This window comes from Sebastes fasciatus, chromosome 8, assembly GCF_043250625.1.
Source record: "Sebastes fasciatus isolate fSebFas1 chromosome 8, fSebFas1.pri, whole genome shotgun sequence".
Lineage (NCBI taxonomy): Eukaryota > Metazoa > Chordata > Actinopteri > Perciformes > Sebastidae > Sebastes > Sebastes fasciatus.
Window position 1 is genome coordinate 35,117,468 of NC_133802.1, and position 18,392 is coordinate 35,135,859.

Below are 18,392 nucleotides of genomic sequence, written 5' to 3' on the forward strand. Positions count from 1 at the left end.
TTCACAAACTGATGACAGATGTTTGTTTCTGTAAAATCTAAACATTTTAACATGAGTAATTCATATTAATACAACTTTATTAATTCCGAGTGTTGATGATACTCAGCAATTATTCAAGAGAAGTTCAACAGCAAAACAAGTGAGTGAAATATCAGAATAATGATCATCTATTTTGATAACTGATTAATTATTGCTCCATTATGAAGATCTGCTGTTTTTCTCTGTTTATATCAGTGTAAGTTTTTATATTTTGGGGGTTTTGGACGGTTTAAAAAGACATTTAAAGATGTCACCTTGAGCACTGAGAAACTCACATTCCTGCCGTTGTATAGACAAAATTACTGTTTGATTAATTGGGAACATAATCTGAATACTTTGCAGCAAACAAAGCAGTTCATCCAACAGCAAAACTCCCAGATTTGTATTTTAAAGGAATACTTCACCCACAAAATGATCATTTGTATATTAAGTACTCACCCAGTGTTACCTTGAATTCATGAAGAGAACTTAGTTTTTCTCTCAACGGTGATCAAAAAACCCTAAATGCATCTTCGCTAAAACTTTACTATTTAAAATACTTCGGACTCCCGCAGACGAGTCGCACGTCTGAGCAACACTGAGACTGTTCATGTGGAAGTGTTTTAATAGTGAAGTTTTAGTGAAAATGCGTTTGTGAAGTAGTGAGCAGACGACAGGATGAATGAGACCTGGATTATACTGCACCAGATGTGTGAGAGTTTGTAAACAGATGTTTTCATACAGTTTGTTTTTCTCAGTGCTGTTGTTAAAGGCAGCGCTCGTTTACTTCAATTTGATTTTTGATTCTCCGTTCACCGTGGAGGCATGAGAGAAAAACAACGTTTTCTCCACGGATTCAAGAACATCCGAGGGGAGGAACTGATTTTATAAGTGAAGTATTCCTTTAAGACGAAGTTTATGAAAGACATCCTGCTAACAGACACAGAGGAAGTGTGGTGATGACAACGTGTGGTGATATAACAAACTTTAAATGAACAAACAGGAGTACCTCGGTGCGTCTCTTGTCGGAGCTGCGACAGCGGTCGGTGGCTCCGAAGCAGAAGCAGCTGGTGCAGCCCTTCGGGTTGGTCGGGTCCAAGTGGAACGTACCGACTCGGCACTGATCGCACCGGGAACCCTGGACGTTCTCCTGCAGGCGGAGGACAGGCGGCGGGTTAGGACACACTGTGAGTGCAGGAGGACGTACAGTATGTGTGTGTGTGTGTGTGTGTGTGTGTGTGTGTGTGTGTGTGTGTGTGTGTGCGCTGCCCCACCTTGCAGAGACACCGTCCCGTGAAGGAGTCGCACACTTCCTCTTCGGTTCCCGCCTCGTTGCAGTCACATGGTCTGCAGTTGGGGTAACCGTAGAAACCGGGAGCGCAGCGGTCACACTGGCGGCCGACGACGTTGTCCTTACATCTGTACAAAAAAACAAAACAATCAATCAATCAAAATGTTTATTGTATTTCAATCATGTAGGAGATGAAAGGTTTATTGCTCCCAATTATCCATCAGGAGCGACTGATTCCTCATCAACCTGCCGACTGCAGGGTGTTCATACCAGCTGGCAGGATCTGCAGGGATTACAGCCTTCAGGGCAGAGAAACACGTTGAGCTTTACATCCTGGTCTTGTCCGGACAGAGCCGACACATTCCTCTGTGTGTGTGTGTGTGTGTGTTTGTGAGGGGGGGATGATAGTGATTTAAGACATCTTGACTTCCTCGATGCTTACAGCAAAGACCGACAGAGATAGACAGAAGGAAGCGGTGACAGATGATGGAAAGATGAGTTGACAGATGGTTGAGAAGACAGAAAAGACAGAAACAAACGACAACATCAAACAGATAGAGAACGAGGCAGACGTAAAGGATTAAACCTGCACAAATAGGACAAAAAAGAAACCGAGTAATTCTTAATGCACCTGAACTGTGCTGCCGTGCAGATAGCGTCTCAGTGCTCCGGTGTTACTTGCACCTATTGAAGCAGATATTTCGATGTAAATGAGCCTCGTTGCACAAACAGTCCATTTCACAAAGATCAGCTAACAGCCAAACGCAGTTACAGTGAAATGATTAGCATATTCAGAGAGTTGGTGGGAACTGAAGCACATTTATACCGACAGACCAAAAACGGTTTAATCTGTGCAACAACTGAAATGTAAAAACAAAGACGCAACGTGTCCATCTATAAAATGTAAAAGGTGCTGGTAGACGGCGCCTGGTTAGCTGTTTCCAGTCTTTATGCTAAGCTAATAATCACCATATTCACCACACAGACATGCATCAGAGTGGTATTGATCTTATCTGACTACGGACATTGTAGGTAAAAAAAATAATAATAATTACGGAGCCGGACGAGGGGGAGAATATTCAGAGAAAAAAACTAATTTTTTCCTGGATTACAATCCTTCATTTACGAGAAACAAACTCAGATATTCTCTGAGATTATAGAGTCGTACATTTACGAGAAAAAGGTGTGTTTTCTTGTAAATTCACGACTTTACTCAGAATGTTGATCCCCTCCCCCGGCTCTGTATATATATTATATTTCTTTTTAGCTACAACGGCCATAACAAGTTGTCGTAGAATTTGTGTATTTCCAAAATTCCTATTCCTATAAATCCTAAAATATTCCTTTAGATTTCAAAGTATCGGAGTTTCTCCCGCGGATAAGATGTGTTTATTCAGATTGATTATTGGAGGTAAAGACGGAGAACAGCTCGGTGAGAGGAGCGTTCGTCCCGTCAGCTGAATGAAGAGTTCATGTTGAAGTCTAAAGAAGAAAACTGTCACCAACTATTGATCCTTGTCAGAACCACGATGGATAACGTTGTGTGATAAATGTGAAGAAGATGCTGAGTGATTAGTGATAAATGAGGCTCATCATCATCATCATCATCACCATCACCATCATCCTGATCTGTAGACTGAAGGAGGAACATCAGAGATGAAGACGAGGATACGAGGACAGACAGCTGCTGTGTTGAGAGTTCAGTTTTAAAACCAGCAGACTTTTACAGAACGCAGACAAGAGTTGGCCGAACACACAGCAATCAACCCAGAGACAGAGAGACAGAGAGACGCAGCCAAGATCCTGTCAGGAGACACAACGGGCGAGAAGTAACTGCCTTTTTAGAGCAAACGGAGGCCTGACATCTGAGGGCTGAACTCGCTGAACCCCGAATCTACCGCCACACCGTGTGGAGGAGCAGAGGAGGAAACAAAGTCTCTGAAACTCAGATTTCCCTGAGAGAGGACCTCCACACCCCCGCTCCGGTTTACAAATACTCCCTTTCTTAAGGTCTCCAGGTTGGCAAGTCTGATAATATCAGCTGTAATTAAATCTTTATTTCCTCCGTCTCGTCTCGTCGTACCTGCACTGTCCGCTGAGGGTGTCACAGTTGACATCGGGGGAGTCGACGCCCGGCCGGGAGCAGTTGCAGACCTCGCAGCCGACCACCGGGTGGCAGCCGAACGTCTGCGGCTCACACACGGTGCATTCTGGGAGCAGAGTCCTCGGAGGGCAGATACACTCGCCGGTCACCGGTTCACATAACCTCGTACCGCAGTTACAGGCTGGAGGGAAGAACGGATAGTTAGTAACCGATAATACTGAAACACTTCAGAGACAGACGGAGGGAAGAGAAGGAGCGACAGAAACAAATCCACTTTTAATGTCTGTTTTGAGTTACAGCAGCTACAACACATCAGACATGTTAATAAAGCTACATCCACACTAATAGGTTTTCATTTTAAAACAGCATGTATGATTTATTATTTTAATAATAAATAAAAAATATTTTAATTTTAAAGATGTTTTTACCACGTTGATGGTGAATGATATATTATTTTAATAATAAATAAAAAAATATCTTAATTTTAAAGATGTTTTTATTAGGTTAATAATAAATAAAAATAAAATTTATATAAATAAAATAAAAAAATATATTTATTTGTTACATTTTGTTTTACAAAGTTAGTAAAGTAATGTTTAAGTCCAGCCTGATGTTTCCTGTTACTGTTCTTACACAAAACAGAATGATCCCAGTCACTTCCACTCAGTGAGAGATACAGCTGATTAGTTAAACACTGGTGTCGGATCGGTACTCGGTATCGGCCGATACCCAAAGCCCAGGTATCGGTATCGGTATTAGGACTTCCTACCTCTATCTATTGTTGTTAATGATGATGATTCAGAAGTGTGTAGTGTAGCAGCAGCCATGACAGACTCATGTTTCCTATCTGACATTCATTTAGCCAATCAGACACTCACGTCTGCAGTTGGGGAACCCCCAGTAGCCCGTGGCACACATGGCGCAGTCTCGGCCGATCACGTCGGGCCTGCAGCGGCACTGGCCACCGAACGGCTCGCAGGTGTCGCTCTCGGCTCCGACCTCGTGGCAGGCGCAGGGCATCGCCCCGTTGTTGAAGAAGGCCGACAGAGACACCGCCGAGCCGAGGCAGAACGGAGAGGCGGCGGAGGGACTGGAGGGGCGAGGGAGGAAGAGGAGTCCTTCAGTCACATATTGCAGAAGCACGTTGATGTGAACATTTTCACTATCTTTGACAATAAGTAGATGTAAAGATAGTATGACTTGTATTCAGCAGCGTGTCTCTACTCAACATGTCATCTGAATTCACTGGCTGAGGAAAGCACCACAACTTTAAATTCATTTTCCTTCACCACTATGTGGGTGTTTTTCAGTAATATGAAAACATGGTTGCAGATTCAGCTGTGATTACTGACTTGATGTAGAAGCTGTTTTGTCCACAGTTGCTGATGAAGTCGTACGATTTATCCAGAGGTTCCTCGTTCAGGTAGCTGGAGCTGTAGCTCGTCTCAGGAACAACCAGCACATAGTCCTGCAGAGACACAGCACAACACGGAGGGTCAGAGGTTCTTCATTTGGTGCATTAAGATTTTGGAGAAATTTAAGTAAAGAAAATAATCACATATTTAAACAAATAATATGTAAATATATAAGATATATAAGAGGTGAACTCATATAAAGAATGACAATAAAAGAACAAACTGAAGTTAAAACAGATCCAAGGAGGAGGAGGAGGAGGAGGAGGAGGAGGAGGAGGAGGAGGAGGAGGAGGAGGAAGAGGAGGAGGAGGAGGAGGAGGAGGAGGAGGAGGAGGAGGAGGAGGGGGAACCTAAAACCTAAAGTTGTTTCTGAAGAGGCTCCAAAGAGAGGAACTGAAATCTAAGGAGAATGAGAGGAGAGAAATGAAAGCAGAGAAATGAAAGCAGGGCGGGAACACTCACCAGCCACAGCGTCTTGCCAGCAGGTATCTGCACCGTGAGGAAGACCTCGTGGTCCGTCACGTCCAGAATGATCTGGTTCTCAGACACCAGGACGTTCCGACAGCCGTACGCGTGGGGACAGAAGGAGGCGTTGGCGTGGCCTGAGACGCAAAACAAAAACACATGAATCCATCTATTCCTGTTTATTAATCATCTTTATTTAAATGCATTCATTCTGATTATACTCTCACCCTGCCAGATCCGTCCTCCGTTAATGTAAACCTGCACGGGATAGCTGGGGTGGAGAGGCTGGTGATAGTGGAGGATGAAGACGTAGCGCCCCAGGGCGTGGACCCGGGTCGAGTACACCGCTGCATTCTGGGTAAGGAGATGAGAAGTTCAATCTGTTCCTGTAACTGAACCGCGTGGATTCACTCCTCACAGATAAGAACCGCTCAGGAAACGGTCAATGATGAGTAATAAATGTCCACCGTGGGGAGGACCTGCTGGATATCACAGATCTGGTTCCTTATACCCATAAAGCTTTGCAGTAGTAGTTAGACAAGAATATACCTTAAATAGTTCCTTTTCACTAAACAGACAAAACAAGAGCAGTAAAATCTGCAGGGCTGCTTCCTCTCAGTCGGTTATGGTACGAGTCCACAGCCTCCGTGCTTTCCACGCTCCCCATTCATTGTCTATGTAAGCAGCCGCGCAATGCATTTTGGTAGCGTGGCGTCGCGATTCCAGAGACTGGGCGTCACGACGCCCGCTCCTCATTTGCATAAAGTTGAGGGCTCGTCTACTTTATGTAAATCACGGGCGTCCGACGCGGCTCGCCGCCTCTCGAAAACTCCCGAGGATCTTTTAAAATAAACGTTGTTGATCTAAATTAAAGACAGATTCATCAACATGGATTATTTCTCACCTCAAATGTTTTCAGAAACACATTTCAGTGAACTATTTACGTGAAATAAGAGAAGAAAGTTTCCAAACGAGCCTCCAGACTGGTTCCGGTTTGAAAGCTGGGAGCAGCAGCCAACGGCGGGAAAGCGTTCGTCCAATCAGGAGCCGAGTGCCTTGTTTCTAGGGACAGCACACCAAGCGTCCAATGCTGGGAAGCGTCGCGTCCCCTCGCGATAAAAAACGCCCCTATGGACACGTACCATCAGTCGACTAATGGGTCGTATTGGTCGATTTCGTTAGTTGTTTTTTAATGCTTATTTCATGCTGAATGATTTACTTCTAAGACACTTCTGAGCACATCTCTGATTTAAAGCGGTGCTTTTTTGTAATTCTTTGTGGAAAAACTCTTTGATTTTTCGATTAAATCAACGCCTCGATTAATCGACAGAATCGTACGAGTGTTAGCCGAAAAATCTGTGGACCTGAAAGCAAACAGCTCCGAACACAACGACTGTGAACACCAGATTCAACATCTTAAATAACATCTGCATCAGCGTCTGTACCTGCAGTGAGTCCAGCCTGACGTGGTCGCCGTTATCCGCTCCGTGGGGAGGTCTGTCTCCTCCCGTCCAGGTCGGCTCGTCCCTCTGGTGGACGGTCAGGGGAGGAGGTGCTGCGGGGGACGCGAGGACGGACTCCTGCATGGACGAGCTCTGGCCCTCCTTCAGGACCAGCGAGTCTGACGGCGTCTGGAAGCGCGAGGGGACGCAGGACGAGCTACAGAGACAGAGGGAGGAGGAAGACGGTTTAGAGAGTGTGTGTGAATATTCATAAAGTACAGTTATTATTCTATGTTACTGTACCTGTCAGGGGAGAACTGCCCGTGAGCGCCGATGCAGTGGACTTTAGGCTCAACGTGCTCCATGGTGAACTGCTCTTTGGGCACCAGGAACACTTTGTGCTGAAGACAACGAAGAAACACAGAAACATCATCAATCGACAGTTAATCAATGTCTGTTCAGATGGTTGATCAAATCATTTACAAAATATAATTATATATATAAATATATATATATATATATAAATATATATATATATATATATACATATATATATATATATATGCAAAATGTGTAATTTTAAGAGATTATTTGGGCAGTGGTTAAATATTGAGCACTTTTATATCAATATTTTTGACATTTTATCTGCTAAATTATTAGGTAGTTAATGACTCAAATCAACCATTTGATTAACTGATTTAAAGAAGCATTACTCTGGTAATGTGTCTTATTGAGTGACTTGTGACAGTTACATGTATAATTAAAAAATCCATTTAAAAAATCCATTTTAAGTAATTTCCTTCGTCCTTAGTCTGTGTAATTTATAATAAAACATATGTTTTTTATGGGAGACAACTCAAAACGTAGGCTCACTTTCTAAACATCTTGAAAATCTCTTTAATGCTCTAAATCAGAGGTCAGCAACCTGCGTCTCTTCAGCTCCTCTCCAACGGCTCCAAGTGGATCTTTAAAAATGGAAATGAATAACTGTTCTTTGTTTACATTTTCATTTTTATTTATCATTGTTGTAGGTCTATGGTACGACGGTACGACGGAGTATTAGGGCCACATTGAGGGAAAATAATAAATCGGAGATTTAGAGAATAAAGTCATAATATTATAAAAAAGTAATTTTACGTGTTATTTTCTTTTTTCTCGTTAAGTTACGACTTTATTCTCGTAATATTCTGACTTTATTCTGTAAATCTCAGATGTTGTTTCCCTCAATGTGGCCCTAATACTCCGTAGTCCATTGTCTCTTTGGTCCTCACTGCATTAGACTATAAACTGTGTTACCTTCATCACAATGATCACATGTTTTGCGGCTCCAGACAGATTTGTTTTGTTGTTGTTTTTTTTGTCTAAAATGTCTCTTTGATAGTAAAGGTTGCTGAGCCCTGCTCTAAACTATTTAAGGACAGATGAACCTTCCATGTTTACAACTAATCTCCAGCGTGCTCGTCACGTGACCGCTGCGCTCTGGGTCGGTCGATCATGTGACGACGTGGGTTGCTGCTGCCGCTGCTCTCACCAGGAAGAAGCTGGCGCGGTCGGAGACGAGCTGGATCTCGGTGTTGCCGGGGAGCGAGAAGACGGCCACTCTGTTCTGTCCATCGATGGCCACGACTCGACACAGGAAGCTACACAAACACACACACAGACACACACACAGTGATTAAGAGCTGCTGACAGACGGCGACAGTAAACTGTGAACCAGCTGAGTCCACACATTACAGCAGAACACACACAGACGGTCCACTGCAGCCGGAACAAACACAGCGTCCTCTTTTAAGGTTTCATCCTCCTGTTGTCTATCAGCTGAGCTCTAATTGTCTTCTTGGGTTCATTTTAAACTGTTATTTTGCATCATATCCACCCGTCTAATGGGAAAATGACGCCTAGTCGTGGAGTTCTTGCCTTTAAATTTCATGTAAAAAGATGTGACTGTGTTCAGTGAGTGTTGAGCTTCTAAATGTGCAATATAAGGTATCTGATTTCTGTTGTATATCGTGTTAGAAGGTTGAGAGGTAGCAGGTACCACAACAAACTGGGATGTCATAAAGCATTTCATCTTCTTCTTCTTCTTTGTACCTGTATTTGCAGTGCAGCAGGACGACGCGGTGCTCGTGTGTTCGTGCTCCCGGCATGTTTACAGCGACAGACAGAGTTTGTGGCAGTTCTTCCTCGCTGGAATATTCAACGACCAGAACGTAATCGCCCGCAGACGGCAGACGCCCTCGCAGCTCGACGCTGATCTGAAATCAAACAGTTATTAAAGCAGTTTTAGAGCGGTGAGCGTGAAGCTGTCTGGCCTCTCTCTCTCTCTCTCTATAAAACCAACACACATAATGCACCAACATCTCCCCTTCCCCCTCTCTCTTACATCGTAGCCACTGCAGACGGCCATGTCGGGGTGGCGCGGGGTCACCCTCTCGGTCGGGCAGGGGCGCGGCAGGTGGTTGTCGTTGCGGCAGGTGGCATCGTTGCCGGAGATGGAGGGGAAGGAGTCCAGAGACAGATATCGGTACTGCAGACAGCTGCACAGACACACGGAGAAACAACAGACTTAAAGTTGCTTGTTGGGTTTTCAGGAAGGAAATCAATCAGAACTATAATTAGATTTTGAATTACAACTTGACCTAAAATGATGCTTAGGTTGGTAGTAAGATTAGTTTTTGGTTAAAGGAATAGTTCAACATTGTGGGAAATATGCTCATTTGTTTTTCTGCCATGAGTTTGCTGAGAAGATCGAATCTCAAATCTGTACGGTAAATATGAAGCTAGTCGATGTGCATATTTACTTCTGGCTGGCGTCGGTCACAGAGCTGTAGGTGCACGGCTCAGTAACTCTGATCTGCAGGATGGGAGCTTCGTAGTAGGCGCTGGGCAGCAGCACCAGGTAATCCTGAAGGTCAAACAGAGCATAGATAAATACAGTGTTACTGGGTACATGAACAATAAAGACAAATTGAGCTGACGGGAGTTTTGGTGGATTAAACACGTATAATACACGACGATGTGTTTCTCTCTCGGCTGTCTGTGCTAACGGTGGCTTCATGTCACCCGTTAGAGGCTTAAGTGTTTGTATACAGGCATGGGCGCCTCGTTATAGTTATATAAGATTAGTGACGGGGGAGGGGACGTATGGCGGGAACATTCTTATCTGATTAACACCTGGAAGTGACAATTCCTGCAAAATAGATCCTTCAACCATGACCAATAAAGCTCTAAGCTCTTTGTCCCGTTTGTGAACCTTTCAAAGGTATTTTTTTTATTGATTATCAATAATGAATTAAAAAGTAACTGCACAGTGAAAAGATTTTGTTTCGCCCAATGCCCAACAAAAAACAGGAAAAGCAATTTGAGAAATAAAGGAAATAGAAAATTGATGAATAGGATAGGAAAATAGAAATAAATAAAAAAAAGTAAATAAATAAAAAACTAATAATAATTTAAAAATATATAAATTAAATAAAAGCTATCCAGAGATTATTATAATAATATAAATAATAATAATAATACATTTATTTATATAGCACTTCTCAAAACAGATGTTACAAAGTGCTTCACAAGACAATAAAAGCAGATAAATAAAGTAAGAAAAAGGTAACTGATAAAACAGAACATCACAGAACATATTAATAATAATAAAAGTGGTAAAATGGTAGTTGATAAAACAAATATAAAGTATATATACATAAATGTGTATAAATGTACACATGCGTCCACAAACAGATGTATACATACATATATTTATACCCAGTCTTATACTATTAAATAAATGCGTTATTGTAAGTTATTGTAGTTGGTTTCTCAAAAAAATGTCAAGAAGGGGCGCCACAAAATAACTTTGTTTTATGCTCTTTGATCTTCGTTCAAATAGACGTAGTTTTTAGTTTCTGGCTGTAAGAGACTAGTTTTGTTTTGCCTGAACGCTCCACTTCCTGTGATGTCTTGCAAAATAAAGCCGTTTTACTTCTGGTGAAAAGCCTAAAAATTACAACCGCAGCGTACTTTATGCGTGATGTCGTGCCTCCTGCACGCCTCGCTTTAAACCAAACGGAGTACTTCCAGATCTAATAGTGGAGGGTGCAGCTGCTCCGGCACCGATGTGTACGATGTATAAAAACAGGTGTGTTGTGTGTGTTGTATGTGTGTGTTTGTGTGTGTGTGTTTGTGTGTGTCTCACCAGCAGGATTCCCTCCGCCTCTATAACCACGGTCCAGGTTCCCGGGTTCAGGACAAACGGCTCCACAAAGTTGTTCTGGGGAACGTTGACAAAGGTCGGCTCCACGCTGGGAGCGAAGACGATCTGTTTGGACTGCTCCGAACCTAAAACAGAAACGTGTGGAGTTAGATATCTAAATACAATCAAAAGAGACAATCAGAGATCTGTTTTTGTGCTTAAACGTGAAAAGACTGAACTATATTTTACTGAAGTGTGAAGTTAGGCCGCGTTTTTCTCAATTTTCGTGTTCAGGATTTTTTGGTCGGCTTGAACTCATGGCTCAATGACGCATTGGAGCGTGCTCACCGGCCAATCACAACCAAGTTGGTTAACTTGTTTTTTTTACCAAGTTATTGGTGTACAATTTATTATTTTAATAATAAATAAAGATTCTGTTATTTTTTAAGATTTTTTACGAAGCTGCTGGTGTACAATTTATTATTTTAATAATAAATACAAATTTAATTTGTATAAATAAAATAGAAAATTGTATTCATTTGTTACATTTTGTTTTACAAAGTTAGGAAAGTCATGTTTAAGTCCAGCCTGATGTCACCTGTTGTTGTTACACATAACAGAATGATCCACTCAGTGAGGCATACAGATTATTAATTAAACACTGTTATCGGATCGGTACTCAGTGTCGGCCGATACTCAAAGCCCAGGTATCTGTATCGGTATCGGGACTTAAAAAGTCAGATCGGTGCATCTCTATCCATCGCTACTGTTGCAGCCATAAAACGGTGAATAACTTGTTTTGCGCGTCCAACCCTCCATGAAAAAGACTTGTTTCACTATAACAATTGAATAAATTTGGTTCGATAACATCTGGAAAGTTTTTATCACATTCAAGTTAGTACAGGGCTAAATCAGAAGGTCATGTCTAGAAGGTAACACCCAAGTTGCAAAGACGTCTGAAAACTCGCCGCCCGACGTCCTACCCTAAACTTAACCATCTTGCGAGAGTTTTGTAACTTTGAGGTTACCTTCTAGATACGACCCCGGCGGAAGTCTCTGGTGCGCATGCTGATATTCTGCAAAAGTAGCGTGCAGCAGTGAGATGGCCAGTATCGTATATGTGATGGAATTTTCCATCAATTCCTCTCTTATTGGTAGAAAGGTCAGAGTGTTTGTCAGAGTGTCCCTCTGTTGACATTATTGGGTTGGAGTCCTGTCTAGAGGAGCCACCGTTATCTGTACAGCTGTGCCTGTAGTGGAGACCGTAGAGCCAGTCGCTAGGGCAACCAGGGTCAGAGATGCCAGAGGAACGGAGTAAGTCCTAACATGATAAGGGGTAAGACACTGAGCACCGGGGAGGAAGGACAGAGTTGTGAGGCCTTCACGCAGAGAGCATCTATTGTGGAGACCTGACAATTCTCCTTGATCAAGCTTCAATAAACCTTCTTTTGTAAGACATCATCAGCTCCGGACCTCTTCCTTCCAAAGATAACTTGTGTATCAATTATTCCATCACAGTATATACTGCAACTGTACATTATTATTTTTGCCCTACCTGGACTTATCGTGAATACTGTAGATGCATTTGAGGAAGTAAATGTGAAAAGTGGGCAACATAACATAAATGAACAACATTAAACCATGTTTTAGAAAACTACATTAAAATGTTATAAAAACTTAAATTGTAGTGTAACCAAGAGTCAACAACTATGAACTGTTTGATTAATACAACAAAACACTCACACATCCATCTGGCCTGCTGCTGACACACAGTCAAACACACTCACACTGATGCTCTCCTGTGATTGGTGGACACCTACCTCTGCGGTTGACCTGATAGGCTGTTATTTTACCGTTGGAGGTGGCGCCCTCAGAGTTTACATATCTGAGGATGAAGCGAGTCAGATAGACGTCTGCCTCGCTCACATAAACCTGAAGCTTCACTGCGGTCTATGGGGACGGGGTTGAAGAAGGGGATGAAGTGGGAGAAGAGGGAAGTGTGGAGGGGAGAAGATATGAATCCTCAAGTCTTAAATCTAAATCTGAGGCCCTGAAGGTGAGAGAGGAGATCGAGGCCGAGGCCGCCAGCAGCAGCAGCAGCAGGTCAAAACCACCAACCAGCAGATACCTGACAGGAGCGAGGTGCGACGGACAGAATACAGGAAGGAGGAGAACGCAGATTTCAACCCAGGAATCAAGCCGTGTTCCAATCAAAGTCATAAAAATGGAAGTCCAGGTCAGAAAAACCTCTGAAGGATTTTCTCTGCATAATAAAATGTCCTGAATGCAACGACTACGGCTGCATCACAGATATTTAGCAGGCTTTGCTGCTGCTCGCTGTGATATGTGTAGAATAATCTGTGCTGTTGACATTTTAAATTAGTACGTTTAAAAGAGGCGGGACCGAGTCATTGTTTTGTAAGTCACACTTAAAGCATCAGTAGGAGCAAATATTGTATGATTATAAAAAGTTATTGTTATAAAATGATCGCTATATCCTGACAGTTGTACATGAAAAAATCATGTTCCCCTGTGTCCTCCGGTGCTCCTAACGGCATCTGCAAGATTTCACAGACCGGAGGAAAACAAGCAGTCAGAGCTGATCTGAGGTCTGCTGTCCAGCTGCCGTCTATGAGAGCCGGCTGTCAATCACTCTGAACTCCGACCAAACGGTCAAACTAGGCAGCGCTGATCAAATATGAATCAATATTCTGTTACGTTAATGTCTATTTCTCTCCTCACATGTTCTCAGAATCATCTCATAGTGCACGGTTTAGCTGTTACATGAGAAAGTTTGTGACGCCGCCGCCATTGTGAAATCTGGTGAAGGAATGGCAAGTTCTGGTCACATGATCGGAGCTCAGCCAATAGGAACGCTCTCAAATAAATGACCTGTGATTGGCTAAAGTCTCCCGTAACGGGCTAGATGTGGAGGAGCAGAAGTCTAGTTATCTCTCAGAACACTTGAATTACAATATGCTGAAAGGTTATTATGGGATTTTTGACCAATGATGCCAAAAATATACTGACTACTGCAGCTTTAAGTCTCAAGTCTTTACACTCAAGTCTTTGCACTCAAGTCTTTGCACTCAAGTCCCCAGTCCTAAACTCTATCAAGTGTTTTCAAGTCAAAAGGCTCAAGTCCACGTGAAGTCACGAGTCTCTGGTGTTAAAGTCAAAGTCGAGCTGCAAGTCTTTTTTTATTTTCTCTGAAGTCATCAAACGTGTGACTGGAGTCCACACCTCTGAGGTTCACACCATGATGATGATTCCAGCAGGAATTCTGACTTGGGATCTGAATTTATGACTTATATCTTTGGACCACAGCTGAACTCCTGAGCGAAGCACGGAAATCAGTAGATAAGAGGTGAGACGGTGCAGCTTTCTTTACTGCACTGCCTCTGGATGGAGGGATGGAGGGATGGAGGGATAGAGGGATGGAGGGATGGAGGGATGGAGAGATGGAGGGATGGAGGGAATGAGGAAAGACAGATATCCCCTCCCGGCACTCACAGTTACCACAGTAGTAGCTCCAGCCGTCCTCTATGACCGACACCCGGCCCCGGACATCCGAACCCGCCCTGTTGGCGTAGCGTAGCACCACGTGGAAGAGGTCCGGAGAGCTGACCGACACCGACAACAACACTTTGGACTGCCGAAGGACCGGCGAGCAAGGCAGCAGGCAGAGAGAGAGAAAAGAGAGGTGGAGGAGATGATGGAGAGGAGGAGGAGGAGGAGGAAGAGGAGGAGGAGGAAGAGGAGGAAGAGGAGGAGGAGGAGGAGGAAGAGGTATAGGGAGACACAGGAAGGAAATAAAGAGAGGATGGAGGGAGGAAAGAGAGGGGTGGAGAAAGGGAGTGGGAGAGATGAAGCAAAGGAAAGAAGGAAGTTAACAGAGAGGAAAGACAAGGGTAAAGAGTGTAAGATGAGTAGATGAAGGCATGATGGGGGAGACGAAGTAGAACGGAGGAAATAATGGATGAGAGAGGAGCAGGAAATATCAAGTATGGAGGTATGGAAGATTAAAGTGGAGGAAGAAGAAAGATAGAGAAGTGTGATAAGAAGAGGAGAGTAAAGATCAGAGAACATGTGAGGGAGGGAGGGAGAGAGGGAGGGAGGAAGGAGGAGAGAGTGGGGAAACACCAACACAAAAAGAGAAAGCGAGCCAAAAGGAAGTATTTAATACCGTCACCGTCACCACACAAAGAAAATACTTTTACCCCCCAAAACACAAGACAACACATTTCTCTTTGGATTTCCACGTCTCGGCACAAAAGTCCATGAAAGCTCGGACGTAGTTAAGTTGAGATCCTGAAGATTCACTTAATGCATGTGCAATATATGCATGTTTTAATCTTTCTGTTTTTATTTATTCTTTTGATTCTTCACTTTGTTGTGAAGCATTTTGAACCACTCCCCCTCTATGAAAGGTGCTTTATAAATACATTTTATTATTATTATTATTATTATTAATAACAATAAGTGGGTGAAATGAATTACATGAAAAGCTTAATATTTCAGATCCATATTGAGACTAGGAATACCAGTTCTGTCAACTACTGCATCAACAGAGGTAGAAGTCAAAGTTTAATCATATAAAATGTCCTTTGGAGGTGTAATATGTGCTGAGAGGTGATTCTACCAACGAGAGCTATCCCTTCTAATGTCCATGTTCATGCAGGAGGAGCAGAGATGACGGGCCACAGTCACAAACACATGTAATGCATACTATAATACACATCATTTATAAGAAAAACACATATAAAAAGACATTTTAAATATTTAACTGGAGTATTAGAAAACAAATCTGTGAGGTGACAACATATGATGATCTGGAATATTGATATCTCAAACCGGAGTCTATAAATGTACCGTCAGTACCACATTAATAATAAACATTATTAGATTCTTTAAAGCTTCAGTTGCATGAAAAAAAACGCCTATCTGTATCTTTACTCCATCGGTGCAAGATGTTGTAATATCCTACTAACGCATGAGTGTCTAAAGGTCAAAGGTGACGTTCCTACCTGGATGGGGGACATCTGAGCGTAACCCCTCCAGCTGAAGTCTGGGAACTCCAGAGGGTTGTAGCCGAATCGCACCGGTCGGCCGTCCAGCACGGTTCCCTCCTCGATCTCAAACTTCAGATGGTGGAGGTCTGGGAAGTAATGATCTGGACGAGGTCTGCAGACACAGCGAGATCCAGTTAGAAGGTCACAGAGCTAAAGGAGAAACTAGAAGGTCTGGATGAACACTTTAATAAAGTTATGTTGTCTCATTTCTCTTTATTCACTCATTCCTTTATTTATGTGTTGAAAAAATGTTCTTAACCGATAACCGACCCTCGTTAACCGATTATTACCCGTTAACCGACAAGATTTGTGCCTCGCATGCAGCGGTGCACCAGCTGCAGGAGCACAACAGATAACTGAGTCTCCAGTTCACCGCCCGGGAGCGTTAACTTAGCAGCTACGATGCTGCGTTCACTGTCTCCGGTTCACCGCCCGGGAGCGTTAACTTAGCAGCTACGATGCTGCGTTCACTGTCTCCAGTTCAGCGTCCGGGAGCGTTAACTTAGCAGCTACGATGCTGCGTTCACTGTCTCCAGTTCACCGTCCAGGAGTGTTAACTCAGCAGCTACGATGCTGCGTGTAGTGTCGCGGACATGCAGCCTCTTTCCCAGTAAAAGTCTCCAGCTCACATTTAGTTTAGTTTAGCAGGTTGTCAGCTGTGTGTCTGCCCGGAGGAACTTTAGCGAGTGTCCAACAGACAGTGTGTTTGTGCTACGTTAGCAGCTCTAGCGTTGCCGGAGGCTTCGTGCTCGCCGCCGCCGCCACACGTAGTCTGAGTAACGTTAGCGAGTGTCCAACAGACCGTGTGTGTGTTGGTGGTGAGTGTGAGGTTGTTGGTGGTGTTCTAGCTGTGATCGTAGGTGTAGCAGTGTGTGTAGTTTATTTGTCGGTGAATAAATGCTATGAAACTACAACTCCTCCGCTCCGCTCAAGCGAGCCGGAGAGACCGGAGTCGACTTCCTGTATCCTGCAACTCTTAAGATGAGCCGCTCAGCTTTTGAGTTAATTATTAACATTTCTTTTAACCGTTTTATCCGATAGCGTTAATCGGTTATGCATTTGTTGTGAAAGAAATGGAAAAATGAAGGCCACTGATCATCCTGACGAGTCTTAATGTTCTGCAATCAAACTGAATATCGTCCTGATTAAATGAATAACTTGATATTGATGTTAGTCTGTTGTGAAACTCACAGATTACACTTCGGTCCCTCCACGTTGGGTCTGCAGCGACAGCGGCCGTTCCTCTCTCCACAAGACTGACCTGCCGAACCTCCGATGTCACACTGGCAACCTAAACACACACAACACACACACACACACACACACACACACACATGTAAACACAAGACGGCCGCATCCCAGCGGTGAAACCAAGAACTGAAGACGTGCCCTCACCCTGGCAGCCGAAGTAGTTTTGTTCCTGCAGGTTGTAGTAGCCGTCTTTACAGGTGGAGCAGGTTCCACTGCAGGCGTTGGGTTTACAGTGACACTGACCGGTTTCCTGTCAGAAACAAGGAAGACATTATTACTATTAGTAGAACAGGAAGCATGAGACTGATCTTACAGGGATTATATGATGAAATATCGTCTGTTTAATAAAAGCATCACCTCTAGAGGAGGGAACTACAGTATAAATGAATATAGACTGAAGAACTGCAGGTTCATTTGCTCACCTGTGCACACTCTGCAACGCCGCTGATGGTACCTGCAACGTTACACTCACAGTCTGCAGGAGGAAGAAGACAAACAGTCTTTATGAGCTCTGTTTACTGGACTCAGACCAGTGAAACATACTGTATGTGAGATGTTGTTTCTCTTACTGGTGCATCCATCAGGAGTGTCTGGGGAGAGGTTCCAGTACAGAGCTCTGCACCGGTCACAGGCCGGGCCCTCCACATGACGACGGCACTCACACTGGCCCTAAAGAGGAAAATAAACCAATAAGGCTGTTTCTACTGCTGCTATGACGGATATTACTGTAGATATTCCTAAATACCACCTGTCTCATTGTGTGTATGTGCAGCATTTACAGATAAAACACCATGAAGTTTGTCTGACAATCTTAGATTCCCCGGAAGGAAGCATTATGAGGTTTTTAATATAAATATATGACACTTATCTTATTTGATCTGCCTATTATCTCAGCTCTTTCAGTTGGAACTATTTTGTGTCACAGTGAACCTTGAATATAATTTGTTAAAAAACAAAATCACAAAACAAACAAATAACTACATGAACTCACGACTGGAGGCGGAACCACATACTGGACAGAGCCGGCAGGGTGGCAGGTACCAGCTGGACATGAAGAAAGAAAGAAGACATATTATTATATATTCATATTTCATAGTACATATATAAAATATATCATATGAAACTAGAGAACCTGATGAATCCATCGG

General features: G+C 43.3%; 1 protein-coding gene across 3 annotated transcripts in view; it reads right to left on the reverse strand.

The window, feature by feature from the left end:
- lama5 (laminin, alpha 5) overlaps positions 1-18,392 on the reverse strand; it is a 113,332-nt gene that overhangs the window by 21,452 nt on the left and 73,488 nt on the right. Inside the window, exons 17-37 of one of the 3 annotated variants that reach the window (XM_074642653.1) lie at positions 18,236-18,288; positions 17,814-17,913; positions 17,667-17,719; positions 17,389-17,494; positions 17,185-17,284; positions 15,949-16,105; positions 14,441-14,573; positions 10,925-11,067; positions 9,537-9,640; positions 9,119-9,272; positions 8,827-8,990; positions 8,267-8,375; positions 7,039-7,136; positions 6,739-6,952; positions 5,521-5,647; positions 5,291-5,430; positions 4,766-4,881; positions 4,292-4,503; positions 3,393-3,594; positions 1,293-1,437; positions 1,028-1,168 (exon numbers count right to left, since the gene is read on the reverse strand). In XM_074642653.1, the coding sequence (XP_074498754.1) occupies positions 1,028-1,168; positions 1,293-1,437; positions 3,393-3,594; positions 4,292-4,503; positions 4,766-4,881; positions 5,291-5,430; positions 5,521-5,647; positions 6,739-6,952; positions 7,039-7,136; positions 8,267-8,375; positions 8,827-8,990; positions 9,119-9,272; positions 9,537-9,640; positions 10,925-11,067; positions 14,441-14,573; positions 15,949-16,105; positions 17,185-17,284; positions 17,389-17,494; positions 17,667-17,719; positions 17,814-17,913; positions 18,236-18,288 (2,771 nt within the window). Of the gene's footprint in view, positions 1-1,027; positions 1,169-1,292; positions 1,438-3,392; positions 3,595-4,291; positions 4,504-4,765; positions 4,882-5,290; positions 5,431-5,520; positions 5,648-6,738; positions 6,953-7,038; positions 7,137-8,266; positions 8,376-8,826; positions 8,991-9,118; positions 9,273-9,536; positions 9,641-10,924; positions 11,068-12,741; positions 12,872-14,434; positions 14,574-15,948; positions 16,106-17,184; positions 17,285-17,388; positions 17,495-17,666; positions 17,720-17,813; positions 17,914-18,235; positions 18,289-18,392 lie in introns of all 3 variants that reach the window. The other 2 variants (XM_074642654.1, XM_074642652.1) reach the window with 2 other exon arrangements.